The 17,095-nt window shown below is 39.1% G+C and overlaps 1 protein-coding gene, 2 non-coding genes and 1 pseudogene across 3 annotated transcripts; all 4 read left to right on the top strand.

The window, feature by feature from the left end:
• Window positions 1–20: 20 nt before the first annotated feature.
• On the top strand, window positions 21–3,735 carry LOC143884275 (8-hydroxygeraniol dehydrogenase-like). Its single transcript, XM_077387748.1, has 5 exons — window positions 21–224; window positions 1,290–1,403; window positions 2,110–2,623; window positions 2,897–3,050; window positions 3,352–3,735. The coding sequence occupies exons 1-5, from the start codon at window positions 127–129 to the stop codon at window positions 3,549–3,551; spliced, it is 1,080 nt and encodes a 359-aa protein (XP_077243863.1). The 5' UTR covers window positions 21–126; the 3' UTR covers window positions 3,552–3,735.
• A 3,818-nt stretch (window positions 3,736–7,553) lies between these two features.
• LOC143882678 (putative mannitol dehydrogenase) lies at window positions 7,554–10,681 on the top strand (annotated as a pseudogene).
• Window positions 10,682–13,963: 3,282 nt separating this feature from the next.
• On the top strand, window positions 13,964–14,047 carry LOC143885691 (small nucleolar RNA R11/Z151). The gene has a single exon (XR_013253556.1). It is a non-coding gene; the product is annotated as a small nucleolar RNA R11/Z151 (small nucleolar RNA).
• A 360-nt stretch (window positions 14,048–14,407) lies between these two features.
• On the top strand, window positions 14,408–14,501 carry LOC143885693 (small nucleolar RNA Z152/R70/R12). The gene has a single exon (XR_013253558.1). It is a non-coding gene; the product is annotated as a small nucleolar RNA Z152/R70/R12 (small nucleolar RNA).
• The last annotated feature ends 2,594 nt before the right edge of the window (window positions 14,502–17,095 follow it).

Here is a 17,095-nt window from a genome sequence, read left to right as displayed (position 1 = left end):
TGCGCTACTAGTCAAATCTGGGGTATTATATAGAGGCACCCCATCCTCTCTCCTTTGTATCGTCCATCCCCACCTTCTCCCTTTTGTTGAAGAAGAAGAAAGAAGAGAGGAAAAGAGAGAATTAAGATGTCGAAATCACCAGAAGTTGAACTCCCAACCAAGGCCTTCGGTTGGGCTGCAAAAGATGAGTCTGGGGTCCTCTCTCCATTCAAATTTTCTAGAAGGTATTGCTAATTTTTATTTTATTTTATTGAACAATTAGTTTAATTAAGTTTTTTTTTGTTATTTTTTGGTGATGCCCTTTCATTTCCCTTTACAATCAATTAGTTTTGGGGTTTCGAACGTTGTTCTTTTCGAATTGGTGGTGATTGGAAAATCGTTTTCATCACAATCTCTCTCTCTCTACCATAGTTAGCAAAACTCTGTTTAAAACTCCGTGCGTTTATTGGTGTGCCGTTTAAAACTTTCACAATGAATAAAACTTCGTTTTTTTGGGCCAACTTTCCAGTTTTACCCCCATCATATTTTGTAAATGACAAAATTCTAAACTCATTTCCTCGTGTTTCCATTTTTTTGAACCAGTACCGTATTAAACTCGTATTTTTGCCATCCCGTTTTTTTGGCGAATCACGTTTTGCTAACTATGCTCTCTACACGCTACTTTTTATCAGTTATAAGAGATACTTTAGGGTGCTTAAGACACCTGTTTGGCAGAGCTTGTGTCACGTGTACGTCATCGGATCCGTTGATCAGGACGGTAATCAAAGGGTGGTTTCATATGTCTAAAAGATCAACGGTCTCGATTGCACATAGAAAACCTTTGGCTTTTTGGAAAATGATATATTTTTGGAAAATTCATTTTTCTTGGAACGGTTAAATTTTCCATGTAAAAAACTTAGAAAAATTCACCTACAGAATGGGAAATTTTCAGATTTTATATATATTTGCCTAACGTGCCCTTGGCCATTGGATTCATGACTAATTATTGTTAATCTTAATACTCAACGCTGTCGATCAAACATTAAAGTTTTGAAAAGTTTAAATGAAGGCGGGCCATTGATTTATTAAATTTTTCAATCTAGTCGCCTCCCATCTCATTTAATAATCTTTTGGAGGGCTTCTATAATAGTTTTATGTGTCTCTATCACCTTAAGGGTAGGAGTAGGACCCACACAAAAATATCCTACGGCAAAGTGCCAAGCAAGTAAGCAACATATATTTTCTCTATTTATTAAATAAATATGACATTATTTGGGATAAAAACTGACGTGGGTTACGATGTTTTGCAGGGCTAATGGCGAGAATGACGTGACGTTGAAGATACTGTTTTGCGGGATATGCCACACGGACCTTCATTTTATCAAGAACGACTTTTTCATGACCCCATACCCTTGTGTCCCCGGGTCAGCCTGCTCTTCTTTAGACTCCCTCTTCTTTTCCCTTTCTTTTACCTTAAAAATCCAACAAAATATTAATAATTCATTTATGGTGGGACCCATATAAATTGGTTTTGGCATCTGCTAGTCAGAGCAGAACGTACCACAATTTCCATAATCTTAAGCTGACAACAATTTTTAGGGGTGCAACTCGGATTGGGTTGGATGAGGATCAGGTTCCTAGCCCATCCCAAGATGGCATTCCCTCAACCCTAACCCGATCCGATCCAATCCAAGCCTCTGGTGAAGGATGGTCAACCCTAAACCAACTTGCCTCTAAATTTCTCAACATTAATGCAACCTGTCTAGCCTGCTTTTTCCAAATCGGGCCAGGTTGGGTTCAGGTTAACCTAGGGCCAAATAGAAAAATACAATAAAAAAAAAACATAGTCATGAGAAATCATGATAAAATTAGAGGATGAAAGGTCGGGTTCATGGTGGGTTGCACAAGACCTCAGCCTTAACCCAACCCAAAATTAAATCGGGTTGGCTTTTACCAACCCGACCCAAAATTTGGTTGAGCTTTTGGTGGCTTTTTTTTGTTTGAAAAACACTACTTTATGGCACCTTATCACCATGGGCCGCTTATCTGGCTGTTTGATTACACCAGAGACCCAACTTGTGCACCCCTACAATTTTCCCCATGCGACTCACCCAAGTTCTCTCCATGCAGGCATGAGATCACCGGCATAGTGACCGAAGTAGGGTGCAAGGTGAAGAAGTTCAAAGTGGGCGACAAGGCCGGAGTTGGGTGCCTTGTCAATTCATGCCGGGAGTGCGATGACTGCACCCAAGACCTAGAGAACTACTGTCCTAAAATGGTGCAAACCTACAGCTACCCTGATATCGATGGGACAATAACCAAAGGAGGATATTCTGATATACTAGTTGTCGACCAGCACTTTGCGGTGAAATTCCCGGAGAAACTACCCATGGACGGAGGTGCTCCACTATTGTGCGCCGGGATTACAGTGTACAGCCCGTTGAAATTCTTCGGGCTAACCAAGCCCGGAACACATCTTGGAGTAGTTGGCCTCGGTGGGCTCGGTCACGTGGCGGTCAAGTTTGCAAAGGCTTTTGGGCTGAAGGTTACAGTGATAAGCACTTCACCTAGCAAGGAGAAGGAGGCAATTGAGAAACTCGGTGCCGACGCGTTCCTGGTCAGCCGTGACCAGGAGAAAATGCAGGTAATGGTGATTAGATTTTTTTATTTTTTTAAATTTCTGAGTCAGTCATTGACTCGTCCGAGTTGACTCACTTATTCCAATCCGAGTTACTACTTACTACTGTGCCAAAGTCAGCGGAGTAGTCCTTTGATTCTCTAGAGTTGGGATGACTCCATGACTCTCGTATACATGATCTTTTCAATGTGTACGAGCCATTCGATCAAGATCGGACGGATATGAAGTCTCTTAGAGGAAGATTAATTATGTTTTGAATTTGGTGTGGTGTATATATAGGCAGCGATGAGCACAATGGATGGAATCATAGATACAGTGGCTGCACATCACCCTCTGATGCCATTGCTCGGTCTACTCAAGTCTCATGGGAGGCTCATTCTTGTTGGTGCCACCGTACAACCGCTCGAGCTCCCTGTTTTCCCTCTACTCATGGGTATGTATTATACAATTGTGATGCCTCACCTTTGATTCAACCAAACTGTTAATTTGACATGCCTTTCTTTTGGTTCTGCCATGACCCAAAATTTAGGCCAATCATGCAATCCTAACGTCTAAATGTTAGGATTGGATGATTGGCATGGTATAATTTAGCCATAAAGGGGTCCAGAGCAAGGCCTACAAAGTAGACGGTTGAGATCAATCAAATGGGAGATTCCATTATAGGCAAATTTCCATTCCTTATCATTAAAAGTTCTTAATCTTGATTTGTGACATTTTTAATTCCGACTTTGCAGGAAGGAAGATTGTAGCTGGAACCGCCATCGGAGGAATGAAAGAGACACAAGAGATGATAGATTTTGCAGGGGAACACAATATAACAGCCGATATTGAGCTCGTTCCGATGGACTATGTGAACACGGCCTTGGAGCGCCTTGCGAAAAATGACATCAAATACCGATTTGTCCTCGACATCGGAAACACCTTAAAAGCTTAGCCAATCCAACGGCATCGAAGCATCCGCCTGGCCTAAATCATGATCGTTTATATTTTGTTGTGTGCCGTAGTTAATTATATGTTGATATAAGAATTAGGGTTGCATATTGAGTTTCTCTTTACTGTATTTTCTCCCATAGCAGTTGGAGTGTTTTGTCTAAATAAACATGCCAGGTTTTTGTCTATTTTGTTTGTTATATAAGAGGTTGTTATACTCTAGTAACTACGCCATCAAATTAAGTTCGCCTCTCTTCTTATTCGACTATTGAGCTCGATTTTGAGTCCAATAATCAGTTTTGGACTCAAAATCAATTCTAAAATTCCAAAACGATTATGGTCGTATGATCATCCAATCACAAAATCCAAAATGAACGGGGCCGTAGGAACATCCAATCGCAGAGCAATGTAGGCTACGGAATGGATTGAAGATTCGAAGCAACAACGGGCTGCTAGATCAATTTAGCTAATCACTAAGTAAGTGTTCTGAATGTATGGTCATTAACTTGTGGTACCAGAAATAGTAACACACTCATGATTTCATGTTAATATTCTTGCAATGATAAGTCCGAATTTCCTAAAGTAGAGGAATCCATTTGAGAATAATACATATATGGAGTTAGGGTTTAAGATTTAGGGATGTTCAAGATAATTGGTGTTGAAATATAAACGATTAAAGAGGGGTCACACGCTAGGGGTGTTGAAGGACTTATTCATATTATTTTACGTAGCTACGATGAAATTAGCTCCATGGGTACAATGCCCGGGCACACCTATCAGAAAATGGACATAGAGTCCTAGTAAAAGTCGTTTGAGCGGACTAGCAAGCCTTTTCTTCATTGTAATTGACTTACCCAAAAAATGGGACGACTCAAATACAGCATCGGGAGAAAAAGCAACACCATAGTCGTAGTCTTTTACAGCCTCTGGAGGAATATAAATTTTATGCCAAAATAAAATTAGGCGCAAAAAAAATTGTTTACTATGTAGAACAGACACTAACGTAGAGAGAGAGAGTATTTGATATCCGCAGCGCTGCCAGCCTCCTGGGAGGTAAAATAGAAACTCAATTCGTGGGGGTCAACGAGCGAAACGTTTCCATCCCCTCGGGTGGGATTTCAGGCAATTGAGAAGAATTTGGGAAACTCACTTCTTTCTTAGGCTCCTCTGCCTTTACACAGATGGATATGACTTTTTTATAGTACTTCAAGACACCAAATGTGGGGATGCTGATACACACGGAATGTGAACGACGCGTCGACACACACAATATGTGAATGATTCATGGGAGCCGATGTGTGCAAATTGTAAAGGAAGGCGTCGATGCACGCAAAATATAAATGACTCTTAGGGTCTACAAATCGTCCAACTAACTAACAAAGTGTGTAAAGAAAACACCAGTGCGAGGGATAGGGAATTAAAGAGAAAAACTCACATGGGAAGATGAATTCTTCCCTTCCTTAATTCAATTCAGAACAAGCTACAGCTATAAAAGCTTTATGACAATGCATAAAAGTAAATGACAAAAGATAAATGCCAAGACATGTTTGATTTTAGTTCTGCGACCTTTTATTGGGAGATAAACATATACTTTTTTAGCTTTATTCAGGTAACTGCTCTCCATCACTCCATGTTCTCAAAGAGAGAAGTTCTGAAAACTGCCTGTTTCAGCTCCATTACTTGCATGTCCTCCCTCCTTCCAGGTGGTTGTCACCCCCCCTTCCCTTATGCGACAACTGGCGTGTCACTCCTTTGACATAGTCCAATTGGATCATAACTCATTGACTCGGTTCTAATTGATCGATCGAACTCAAGAGCAGGTGTAAACAATAACCCTTTGATAAGATATAAAAGGCAACATTCAACATGCGAGACAGTGAAGGGAAAAATGTCCTCATTAAAGACAACGTGCCGCGAGATATAAACACGTCCTGATGTGGGTTCATAACATCGATATCCTTTCTGAGTGTCACTGTAGCCTAGGAAAACACATGAGAGTGACTTAGGACTCAGTTTGTCACGCTGATATGGCCTGAGATAGGGAAAGCACTGACATCCAAATACACGAAGTAGTCCATAATCTAGACTTTGTCCATAAAGAGTTTCATGAGGAGATTTTCCATGTAGTACAGGTGTAGGCATAGAAAGCCTCAAGCCATAAACGTTTAGGCATGGAAGCCTGAAATAAAAGAGTGGTACCCATCTCATTAATATGTCTAATCTTGCGCTCAGCTACCCTATTTTGTTCAGGAGTATGGGGACAAGATATCCGCAAAATAATACCACATTTATCTAAAAAGTTTTTAAATTCTCCTTTTGTTAACCCATAGGCACCATCACATTGAAAGCACTTAAAAGGAAAATTGCACCTTGCAACGTGAGAAGCTAGCAGAATTCCATTGCATTAAATACAAAGTGTACTGAGCTAGTTTCCTAAATAATAAAGGAAATGTTACAACCGGATCATTCCTAATAAAGAAGTAAAGATTCTAATTGGCAATAGTTGCCATTTCGGCTCCACATGAATTCCATCCATGATGTTACCCATTCAGCCACTGCATTATTTCCTTCCTTTAAATTGCTGTCTACTGCATGTTGCCTTTTATATCTTATCACCCTTTTGGTTTAGTCCTAGCAAGTTTTCATTTGGTGGTTCAGTCTCTCACGACCGAATGTAGGGTTGGATATGGTTCGGGTCCAACCCTAACCGAACCGAACCGGCCTATTTGGTTCGGTTCAGTTTTGAAAATTTTGAAGCCATGGAAAGGAATCTCTAACCCAAATACAATGATCCTTTTAGCCATCGTGATCCATTTGCGACATATTATATACATATATAGTTTTAAATGTTTACTTTGGTCGTAAATTGATAGTAACGTTTTTCTAAAATCTCGCCGTTCCCTAAAAACTGGGCTTGTTTTTCCACTGATCCTGTTCCCATCTTCATGTTTTTGTCTTTACATTTTGAAGATAAAGACACAAGAAGATGTGGACGGTTTTCCATCTCATAGTATTTTATGGATTTGACGTTACAAATTTTCATGGGAAGACAAACCGATTAGGTGCCTGCATTGAATACGAAGACTTGTTGATTCCCTTATATTTTTACAGGGTTGAAAATGGTGAAAGTTAAAAGTAAGAAGCTTCGGTTCTGTAAAAAAAAAGGAAGAAGAGTAAAAAGAAAGAAGGTCTTGGTCGATTGGTCTTGGTCGCATAATATAAGTAGCCATCACCATCGATTGGTCTTGGTCGCATAATATAGTTTTAAATACTTGTATCGTGGCTTGTTTTTTCAACTGACCCGGAATCTTCATGTTTTTGTCTTTACATTTGGAATTCAAGGTAAAGACAGAAGAAGATGTGTGTACGTACCGTTTTTCATCTCATACTATTTTATGCATTTGACGGTACAAATTTCCCATGAAAAGACAAAGAGACGAGGTGCCTGCTTTGAATACGAAGATTTGTTGATTCTCTTTATACAGGGTTGAAAATGGAGAAAGTTTAAAGTTAATGAGGCGTTTAGAAGAAGCTTCGGTTCCATGTCCGTGTAGAAAACGGAAAAAGAGAAGAGAGAGAAGGCAAAAAAAGAAGGTTTATCCCCACGACCAAGTTTTGATAATGAGGCTTACTCACCTTGTTTTACATGTTTTAACCAGGCCACTGCAATATCCCATGAAGCTCTAAGCCTCTAAGCAGCCAATCAGAGACTTTTCTGGGTCGGATCGTATGAGACTTTTCTTCTCCATATTCAATTTTGATATGGACACCCATCCATCCATTCCAAGACTTCCCACTTGGCATTTCATTCAAGCCGTAGAAGAAAAGTTTTTAGACCGTAGAACCGTAAAGAAAGAGTCAGAGATCGAGCCCGTGCTTTCAGACGGTAGAATATCAGATGGGCCGTTGAGATTGAGCCACGTTACCCAAATACCCGCTTTTCTTCTAGAAACCTCGTTTAATTGAGCCACCTGACTTGACCCATCCGAGAATAGGGGTCGAACATTCCTCTCTTATACACAATGCTATCGTATATATATGGAAAGATAATAAAAAAAGATGTCCAAATCAGCAGTGGAAGAACACCCTCAGAAGTCAGAAGGTTTTTGGTTGCGCAGCTAATAGAGGAGAGAATGGTATTGCCACCCATAAAGTTTGTTTTTTGCAGGGCTAATGGTGAGGATGATGTTACTATTAAGATATTGTTTTGTGGAATGTGCCATAAAGACCTACATTGGGTCATGAATGACTTTGGATTTACCGATTTCCCTGTTGTCCCCGGGTAAACGACCACCTCATCTTTTATCTGTCTTTCTCATCTGACGGTTAGGATCATTCCATTACTCTCCTTTTCTTACCTTGCCCATCAACAGTATAAAAAAAAAAAAAAAAAGTGGGTCCCATGAGTTTACTGATAAACGCCCGTTACCCCAAGTTAGCATAAGACAAGGGACGTACCATGGTACGAAGAGCTTTAGCACCAAAGGATATTTGAAACTTATAAAGAAGCATCTAATATTGAACAAAATTCACTCTGTTGCACAAATGGAAATGCTTACAGATTTTTAGGTGGTCCTCAGATGAGGAGCTTTCTCTTATTTATAGAGTCCCATAATTGCACTATAATTGTCTGGATTGTGCCATATGCCCATATGGTAATCATCCCAATGGCCCAAGACCACCCTAGAATCATCCGGACCTTTAAAAATTATCTATAAAGAGTGCACAAGAATAAACTAGTAACCCCCACTCTGCCACACATATCTACAGTTCTACACATGTGTAGGCTCATCTGGAGCCTTCTCCACAATCCCAATCAGGGGTGCAGGCAAAGACCTTATCTGTAATAATTGAGGCAAGAGTTAGCAGTCCCATGATATCATACACTCTCCATCTTTGGAAGCGCATCGTCTGGACGATAGGGTGTGCAGTTTCTAGAGATTTGCATTTGAGAGTTGACCCTTTGACTTATCAATTTTGTATTTTGATTTTTCTGCTGATAAAGTTAAGTAATTTTTTAGATTTTAAGTTCTACTTCCTTTATTTTGTACTAGTCTTGAACGAGACAGAGCAGCTAAGTTTTGCTACCGAGTCAAGCCAAGTTGGCCGAGTTTTGAGTTCACTCGCCCAGCTTTAGCATTGTGATTCTATCCCTCCATTAAGCATGGGTTTTCTATTTATTTTTTTTGAAAAATAATGCACATTGGCATAGTTTGTCACTTCACGGTATTATTTTCTTAACCAATATCATGTTGGAATGAAACCAACTTGGATGGAGAGAAAGGATATGATTGAAGAGAAGAAAATCGTTCTCTTAATGCCAAACACACAAAGAAAGAAGCCCAAGTTGTTATACTACTCAAGAGACTTAAAATTCCACTAAAATGGCTTACAAAATGAAGAAGATACATGGCCCAAAATATACCCTATACTTCACATACGAGATTAACTTTTCTTAACTAAACTTAGCTTTCCTAAGTTGCATTAATACATTAACAAATGAAAAGTAAATGACTAACATAATTACAAAACACAAAACTAAATCCCTAGAACATTAACTCTCAAAAGAGTGATTATCAGTGTGGTCAAGTCAAGGTTGTAAACTCCCAAAGTAGTAGAGTATTGATGAGGGAACATCAATGGTTGCAAGGCAAGTTCCATGCATGGTTTTAAATTTTGACCGAAATTCAAAATTTTGGATTTCAGTCAACAATGAAACCGAAACGCCCAAAATCCGAAATTACTGAAACTTACCAAATATCGGTCAAAATTTCGGACATTTTTGTCGAAATCTCTTAAATTTCGATAATTTCGGCGAAATTTAAAAAAATATATATTAATTTTTTATTCCTTTTACAAAACCGACACTTTGAGTGTCTTTACCGAAATTTCGAGATTTAAGCTGAAATTTCAGTTTCGGTTAGGTCCCAAATATATGCCGAAACTGAAATTTCAAACCATGGTTCCATGGGCAAGAAACAATTTCTAAGACAATGGAAAATCCAAGACTCAAGTGGTCAAGCTTAGATTTCCAACATATCTAACCTGAGTTGACCCGTTCTTGCAGGCACGAGATTGTTGGAGAGGTCACCGTGGTCGGAAGCAAGGTCGACAAGTTCAAAGTTGGCGACAAAGTGGGCATAGGCTGCTGCCTCGTGGGCTCGTGCCAGACTCGCGACAGTTGTAGGCAGGACTTAGAGAATTATTGTGCTGGAGCCTGGAGGGATTCAAACGTACAGTGGGATTTACCACGATGGAACCAAGACCTACGGTGGTTACTCCGATATGGTGGTGGTCCACCAGCGCTACGTGGTCCGCATACCCAATAACATGCCACTTGACGGAGATGCACCGCTCTTGTGCGCCAGAATTACGGGCTATATATTTCGGCCTGAGTCTATAGGGATTGTCGGGCTCGGTGGGCTAGGCCATGTGGCTGTCAAGTTTGCTAAGGCTTTTGGAATGAAGGTTACCGTCATAAGCATTTCTCCTAGTAAGGAGGAGGAGGCAATTGAACGACTGGTGCTGACTCGTTCCTGGTCAGCCGTAACCAGGAACAAATGCTGGTAAGAATCATATATATTAGCAAATAAATGGGCTTATAATCTGGGATTTATTTTGACATTTTGCGTTTGATCTGGTGTTTAGGCTGCCATGGGTACGTTGGATGGAATCATGGATACAGTGTCGGCCAATCACCCTTTACAGCCGTTGATCCTTCTTTTGAAGCCACATGGGAAGTTGATCGTGGCGGGGGCCACAGAAAATCCATTTGAACTACCCATGATTCCTATGCTCATCGGTAAGCATACCTAACATAATTCTTAAAAGTTTTCATTCATTACTTGTTACCAAATGAGCTACCTATCATTCATTTACTTATCCTTCTTTCTCTCTCTTAATTCATTGTAATAACATTTCTAACTTCTCAGGAGGAAACTTGTCGCCGGCAGTGCCATCGGAGGAATGAAAGAAACCCAAGAAATGTTCGATTTTGCGGCAGAACACGGCATAATGGCAAATATCGAGGTTGTTCCGATGGATTACGTGAACACTGCTCTAAAACGACTTGCAAAAGCCGACGTCAAATACCGATTTGTAATTGACGTTGCAAACACCTTGAAATCTGCTTAGATGATCTTGGCCTTGAGGCAAGATCACGACCATCTATCTTGGTTTTGTGTCCCATTTATGAGATTGATATATGGTTATGGAGTGGATTTGAGAGTGTAGTTTTAAATTTCTTATGGTTAGTGTTGAAGGGTTTGGAGTGTTAGATTAGGTGAAGCATATAAGAAATATTTTCTACTTTATTTGTTGTATAATAAGGTGGGTTGCCATGCCATCCACACTATTTTTCGCCATTTACGGCCCCATGGGAAATGAAGAACACATTTTTATCTCTAGTAAACTTATGATAAATAGGTGTACCTTGGTAGTTCCATCTTCCACGCTGTACAAAATGTGCTAATTAAAAGAATAAATAGAGATGGTATTAATTTTATAGTCATCTCTTTGGATGCCTCTACAAATTATTTGTGTGCAGTAATCTTATATACAAATGGTTTTGAAGTAAAATTTGGGTATTTGTAAATCAGAAATTTATAATTATATAAGGGCAAGTTTAGATACCTCAAATTTTTTATTTGGATTTGGAATTGAGTTTGAGTACAAAATGAATAGATCTGGCAGCTCATGTTGAGGGAGACAGAGGGAAAGGGGTGATTCCTGCTGCAGAGGAGAGGTCGAGGAGCCAAGAGAGTGAAGGAAACTGCTAGATTTGTGGATTTCCAATTTCTTATTTCCACAGCTTATTTGGAAATCTGATTTTTTTCACTGTTAGTCGCTGAATTGGAAGATTTGATGGAGATCCAAATGTCAACGCAAAAATGGTTGCAAATGTGAGAATTCCAAATCAAAATCTTCTCGGCATCCAAATGGGCCCTGAAGGGATTTGCTGGGGACCATCGCAGAAGGCATTTTGCAGGATATTTTGTTCTTTTCATTTAATTTATCCGAGGTGAACAGCCAGCCCGCAAAATACCTTCTATGGTAGTCCCCAGCAAATCCATTTATATATCAGCACAACCATATGCTATTACATTTTCCAAAAACCTCTCACAAGCCAATTAAAAAAGAAACGACAGTTGGATTTGGGCAAATATATTATATATGATTGTGCTGATAACATTGCCCTACAAATAATGGCTTCCAAAGAGGCCGACACGTCCGATTTGCAAATAAGATTAAAGTGAAATAATCTTATATTGCAAATAAATACTGATTTTGGTGGCACCCTAAGAGGCCCTTAGACCAAGGCCTTAATAGATTTTTACATTGTGGTTAGGATATGATGCTAACCATTAGACAATGGGGTTCATAAATTTTCACTTCATGATTAGTATATGATTTTAATTCTATCTTAAAATTGCAATTATGATTACAGGGATTTGTAGGCTATTACTCAAAAGGGATTTGCTAGGCAATTTAGCAGAAAGCCATTTTGGGGATGACTGTTGCACAAGAGAAGAGCCAGCCTAGATGAATCAAATAAATAAGACAAAATCTGCTAAAAAGGAACACGTGTGGCACTTCTCTCATGCAAAAGTCTGCCTCTTGCTTTCTACTAAATTGCCTAGCAAATCCCCAAAAAAAAAAGCCATTTCGCGACTCACTTTTAAAGGGGAGATCAACCCCCTCAGATGAATTAAATGAAGAATATAGAATGTGCTGCTAGGTAGCTGTTCTGAAATGGCTTTTTCACAAAATTGCATGGCGAACCCCAACATTTAATTTGGGAGAATAATATCCGCACTACCTATCTTCCCAAGATTAAATTTCGAGTCTAATAATTGGTTTTGGACTCGCAATCGGTTCTCAAAATCCAAAACAAATAGGCCATAATTTTGAGTCCCATGATATCACTTCTTCCCAAACATTTATACAATCCATTCATCATTAAAAGTCGATGAGGAATTAAGAATTTTGTACGCCTGTCCTATTTTCTTCTTTAAACATCAGACTTGGAACTCATGGTCGATCTTAGCGGCCGATCTTAGCTAGGGGTGCAATTTGAGCCGTGTCGGGTTGAGCTTTAGCTAAAATGAATTGGAATCAGCTTGAACCAGACCCAATTTTATAGTAAAACCTCAACCCGAATTCTCAAAAAATTGACCCGAGTTGCACCCTGAATAAGGTCATTTAACCGTAGCGAGAGCATGAAAAATGGAACATTTCTTGTACAACCCTTTTCCGTAGCAGAAGTATTTACCTACGGCCAATTAGTCCAATCTTTTCATGAGATGGCCCATAGGAAGCGATGACAAAGCTTGGAAATGATTGGAACTTGGCATGGCCCAAAGAGGTTTTCATGACGTGCAATCCCTCCAAAGATGTGGAGGCTTAGGATCACCCTATGGAAATGATTTTTTTGGGGCACAAACTATTTAAAATTATTGGGTATATAATATAACTCATATATGTTCTAATATAAGCCCAATAAGATAATCGACTGTTATAGTGGGCCTATATGGGCTAGAGTCCATTAACCAATCATTAACTCTAGTGTATCTCTATATAAGGGCTAGAGGCAACAAACTTGGTATTCCAAACTAGATACCTTGGGTGTAATGCTTCAAACAACCTCTTACTTGACCTAATTACCTTTAACAAAAACATCTATGGATCATTAGATCGGAGGGCTAGGATCTTCTGAAATGATTTTTGTGGCACAACCTATTTAAAACCTCTACAGATCATTAGATCATAGGGTTAGGATCATCCTATGAAAATGATTTTCCAGGACTCAACCTATTTACGTTGTGGCCCAACAAATGAACAGTTTGGATCATCGCATGAAGTGGGCCATACCCTATGTTTTGAAAAATATTATACTATAGGGCCACATAAATTTCTAAATGTCGTAAGGGGATTTGCTACGCGGAATTTCGCAGAAAGCCATTTCGCCCCGATTGATTGCAACAAAATCTGCCAAAAATCAACTTGTGTGTGACTGTTTTATCATGCAAAAGCCAGTCGCGAAATGGCTTTTCGCGAAATTGCCTAGGAAATCATAGTAAGGAATGCAGTTATCAAAATATGGTAGTGCGGATATCAGTCTCCTTTTAGAAAAGCCTCTTTCCTATCAAAGAATAATCAACGGCCTAAAATTATCCGGGGGAGGAATATAAAAAAGAGATCAAAAGACCCATTTCACTTCCCCCCAAACCCTAACCCTAATAAGTCTCTCCCTCTCTATAAGAACCCATCTCTCTCCTTCTCTTTCTCATAAAACCCTTCTCTATTTCTCCATATTCCAACCCCTTTTATGGTTAATTATATCTTTCAATGTATGGTTTTCTTTTTGCATCATCTTTCACCTTTTTTAGTATTTTTTCTTCTTCTTAGAGATAATAAGGGCTGATGATGATAAATCTATCTTAGCGGATTTCAATGAGACTCATGTCGATGATTTGATTTTTGTTACACACACTGAAGCCTATTTCATCTCTTTCTAATGGATTTTCCTAGTTTTTTTTCCTTCATTTCAATGTTCTGGTTTCATAGTTCCCCAAATGGGTTTTCTTTACTACATCCCTCCTTGTGTTTTTTCCCATTTTCCCTCTTTGATTGATTCTTAGTTTTGAGATCTTTTGAGTGATTGGTTGATGGGTATTTTCCATTTGATTTATTATTTCAAAGATATGATTCCTTTTCATGGATTTTCTTTGGAAAATCATTTTAATTTCATGGATTACCTCTTTTACTCTATCAGGCGTTTTTCTTGTTATTCCATTTTGGGTACCTAGTTAATTGGAGCCGTAGGATTGAACGCATCGTAGCAATTGACGGACTGGATTTGTTGCGATGATGAGTTAAACGGTGTTTAGGGCAGTGGCGTTATACATGCCGTGAGCCTTCCACCATTAAACGACTTCTCCTTCCACTGAGCACAAATCCCGTTCAATTAACTTTTTTATTACATTTTCTTTGAAATTTTGGAGACTTCTTTTATACCCCTTGATCAATCTTGACCGTCTATTGCTGTTATTAACTAATCAAATCTCCGTTAGATATTAATCTGGACCGTCTATCACAGTTTCCTAAAATTGATGCATTCAAAAAAAATATCTTGAGGGGAGGAGATTTATTAGGAAAATTTGCCAACTGGGGACCCCAAAATACAAGAATTGTGAACTGGGGACACAGTTATGAAAAATTGTTAAAGAGACTTGATAACTCAATTTTAAGAGTTTGATAACCCCATTTAGAGGTTTGATAACCCCCTTTAGAGACTTGATAACTCCCATTTCGTCCCTCCCTAACAATTTATCAAAGGTGTGTCTCCCGTTCAAAATTCTTCTATTTTGGTGTCACCTAAATGCTTAGTATTTTTCCAGCCAAAATAACCACTTATAGAATGATCGAAACAGCCCATATGTGATGCTACAATGTAAATAGTCTGTATCTCATGAATCATCTCCTTACAATGATCCTAACCATAGTTTTAACTTTCAAATGCCTCCTTGGAATTATGGGCTCTCTCGAGTCCACTCCCTCTTACCTTTAGCCACATCCTTGGAAATTTCAGCCCTAATTTGGTAAAAAAAAACAGCAATCGGAAAAAAATTTAAAACATCACAATTTTGACTGAATTTACCAAAATTTCGGACTCCTACTGAAATTTCGGTTCTGTCCCAATCGAAATCCGAAGTTTCGGAAATTTAAAACCATGACCAAAACTCTTTTTGTAAAACCAGGAATAACTCTTCAGGCGGTGTTAATATACGTTTGATATTCGGCATTTTTTTCCTCCCAGCGATACCTTTCACGCCAATGAAGTTTAGCAAACCCCTGAATCAATGATAAACGAAGGGGAGTGATAAATAGATCCCCCATAATAATAATAATAATAGGGTGCAACTTAGGCGGGCTCAACCCGAACCCCACGGGTTCAACCTGGGAAAAAGTCAGGTTGGGTTGAGTTCGGGTTGAGTGCTTGGGCAGCCCGACCCGAGTGAACCCGACGTTTTTAATAATTTTTTTAAAATTTTTTAAGCTAAAAATCTTGGGTTGGGCTGGGTTGAAGTCGGGTTGGGTCAGATTCTAGTTGGTAAAAAGGGGGGTAGGGTTGAGTTGAACCTTGTCGGGTTGGAACTTGGGATGGGTTCAGGTTGCCTCAACCCGACCCGAGTTGCACAGCTACCCATATATCCTAAATTGACCCCCTATGTGTCTATTTGCTCTTTCTCTCTCTAATGCAGAGGAGAGAGAAAGACACACAGGGGTCGATTTATCACTGCCCTAAACGATTCATAGGCCAATTCTTGATTCCCATTCCTACATTCCAAATGTGCCCTTATCAATCGCTGTGATGTATCCTTGACGACAAAATAAACCCTTTAGTTCCCACGTTGGTTCTACGTGGAGGGTAGTATAGATGATTAAATTACACCAACTCCAAGACCTCAAGCTTTTGGAGGGGTAGCATAGATGATTAAATTACACCAACTCCAAGACCTCAGAGCGAGGATATTAAAATTCAGCACATATGGCCTAACAAAAAAAAAAAAAAAAAAGCGCACATCAGCCATGTCTGGGGGAGTGGACTATGGTGGGGAAAAAAAATGCTTTGTTTGGGAGAAACAAATCCAAGGAGATTGGTGGGAAAAAAAAAGTCCTAGAAGTATCCCGGTAAAATAAAAATCCCATGCTTGGTTGACCGGACTATGGTGGGAAAAAAAAATGCTTTGTTTGGTTGCTTCAACTGTTGGGAAGAAAAAAAAATTCTTCTCAAGCTTATTTTTGGTTCCTGGGAGTATTTTTTTTCCTTCCTGGGGTTTCGTGCGGGGTTATTTTGGTTCCTGGGATTATTTGGGCCCACCAACCAAACGTGGGTTTCCCGAGGAAATCCCACAAAAGTCCCAAGAAACAAAAAAATTCCGGCAACCAAAGATTTATAATAATAAGATCAAAGTGTCACCAATGACAATAGGCCGGATTTATGACAACCAACAATATCTTCACACCAATAGTAATCTCAGAGTAATCAAATTTTTTAAAAAATGGCAAAAAATTTATTCCTCGGTTTTGCAAAATTTCAAATTAAATGTGAGTTTATTCATATATTTTTTGAAAGAGGGCGAGGTTTGTGAGATCTAGCTCAGCTTGAGCCAGAGCTCTATAAATACAAAATTTCCATTTTGTTTCAGTCATCCAACCCATTCATTCTATAGGACCTCACATAGATAAGGTGTTCTTAACAAGCCATCTCCATACCTTAATCCTAAACATTCAATCTATAGAAGCACATTTTCTAGCCATCCATTCTAAACCTCCATAAATCATAACCCTTATCATAACCTATAATCCTAACCATAACCCTAATCATAACCTATAAAATGAATGGATTGGATGAGTCAAACAACTATGGGAGTAGTGGTTTCTGAGCTCGAGCTCATAAACCTTTTCCTATTTTTGAAAAACTTGTGTGAAGTATACAACTAATAACTAATAAGTGAGACACGTCCAAATAGTAAAGTATTAGCA

The sequence above is a fragment of the Tasmannia lanceolata genome, unplaced genomic scaffold (assembly GCF_043159265.1).
Source record: "Tasmannia lanceolata isolate RefF3 unplaced genomic scaffold, GAP_Taslan_0.1 ptg000008l, whole genome shotgun sequence".
Lineage (NCBI taxonomy): Eukaryota > Viridiplantae > Streptophyta > Magnoliopsida > Canellales > Winteraceae > Tasmannia > Tasmannia lanceolata.
Note: the sequence above shows the minus strand (reverse complement) of the source record. Positions and strands in the feature narration are given on the sequence as shown.

Excerpts from the sequence above, each read along its gene's own strand:
- LOC143884275 (XM_077387748.1), top strand. The coding sequence starts at position 127 with ATGTCGAAATCACCAGAAGTTGAACTCCCAACCAAGGCCTTCGGTTGG. Across the intron at positions 1,404-2,109 it reads CCATACCCTTGTGTCCCCGG|GCATGAGATCACCGGCATAG; the intron begins GTCAGCCTGCTC and ends CTCTCCATGCAG. Across the intron at positions 3,051-3,351 it reads TGTTTTCCCTCTACTCATGG|GAAGGAAGATTGTAGCTGGA; the intron begins GTATGTATTATA and ends CCGACTTTGCAG.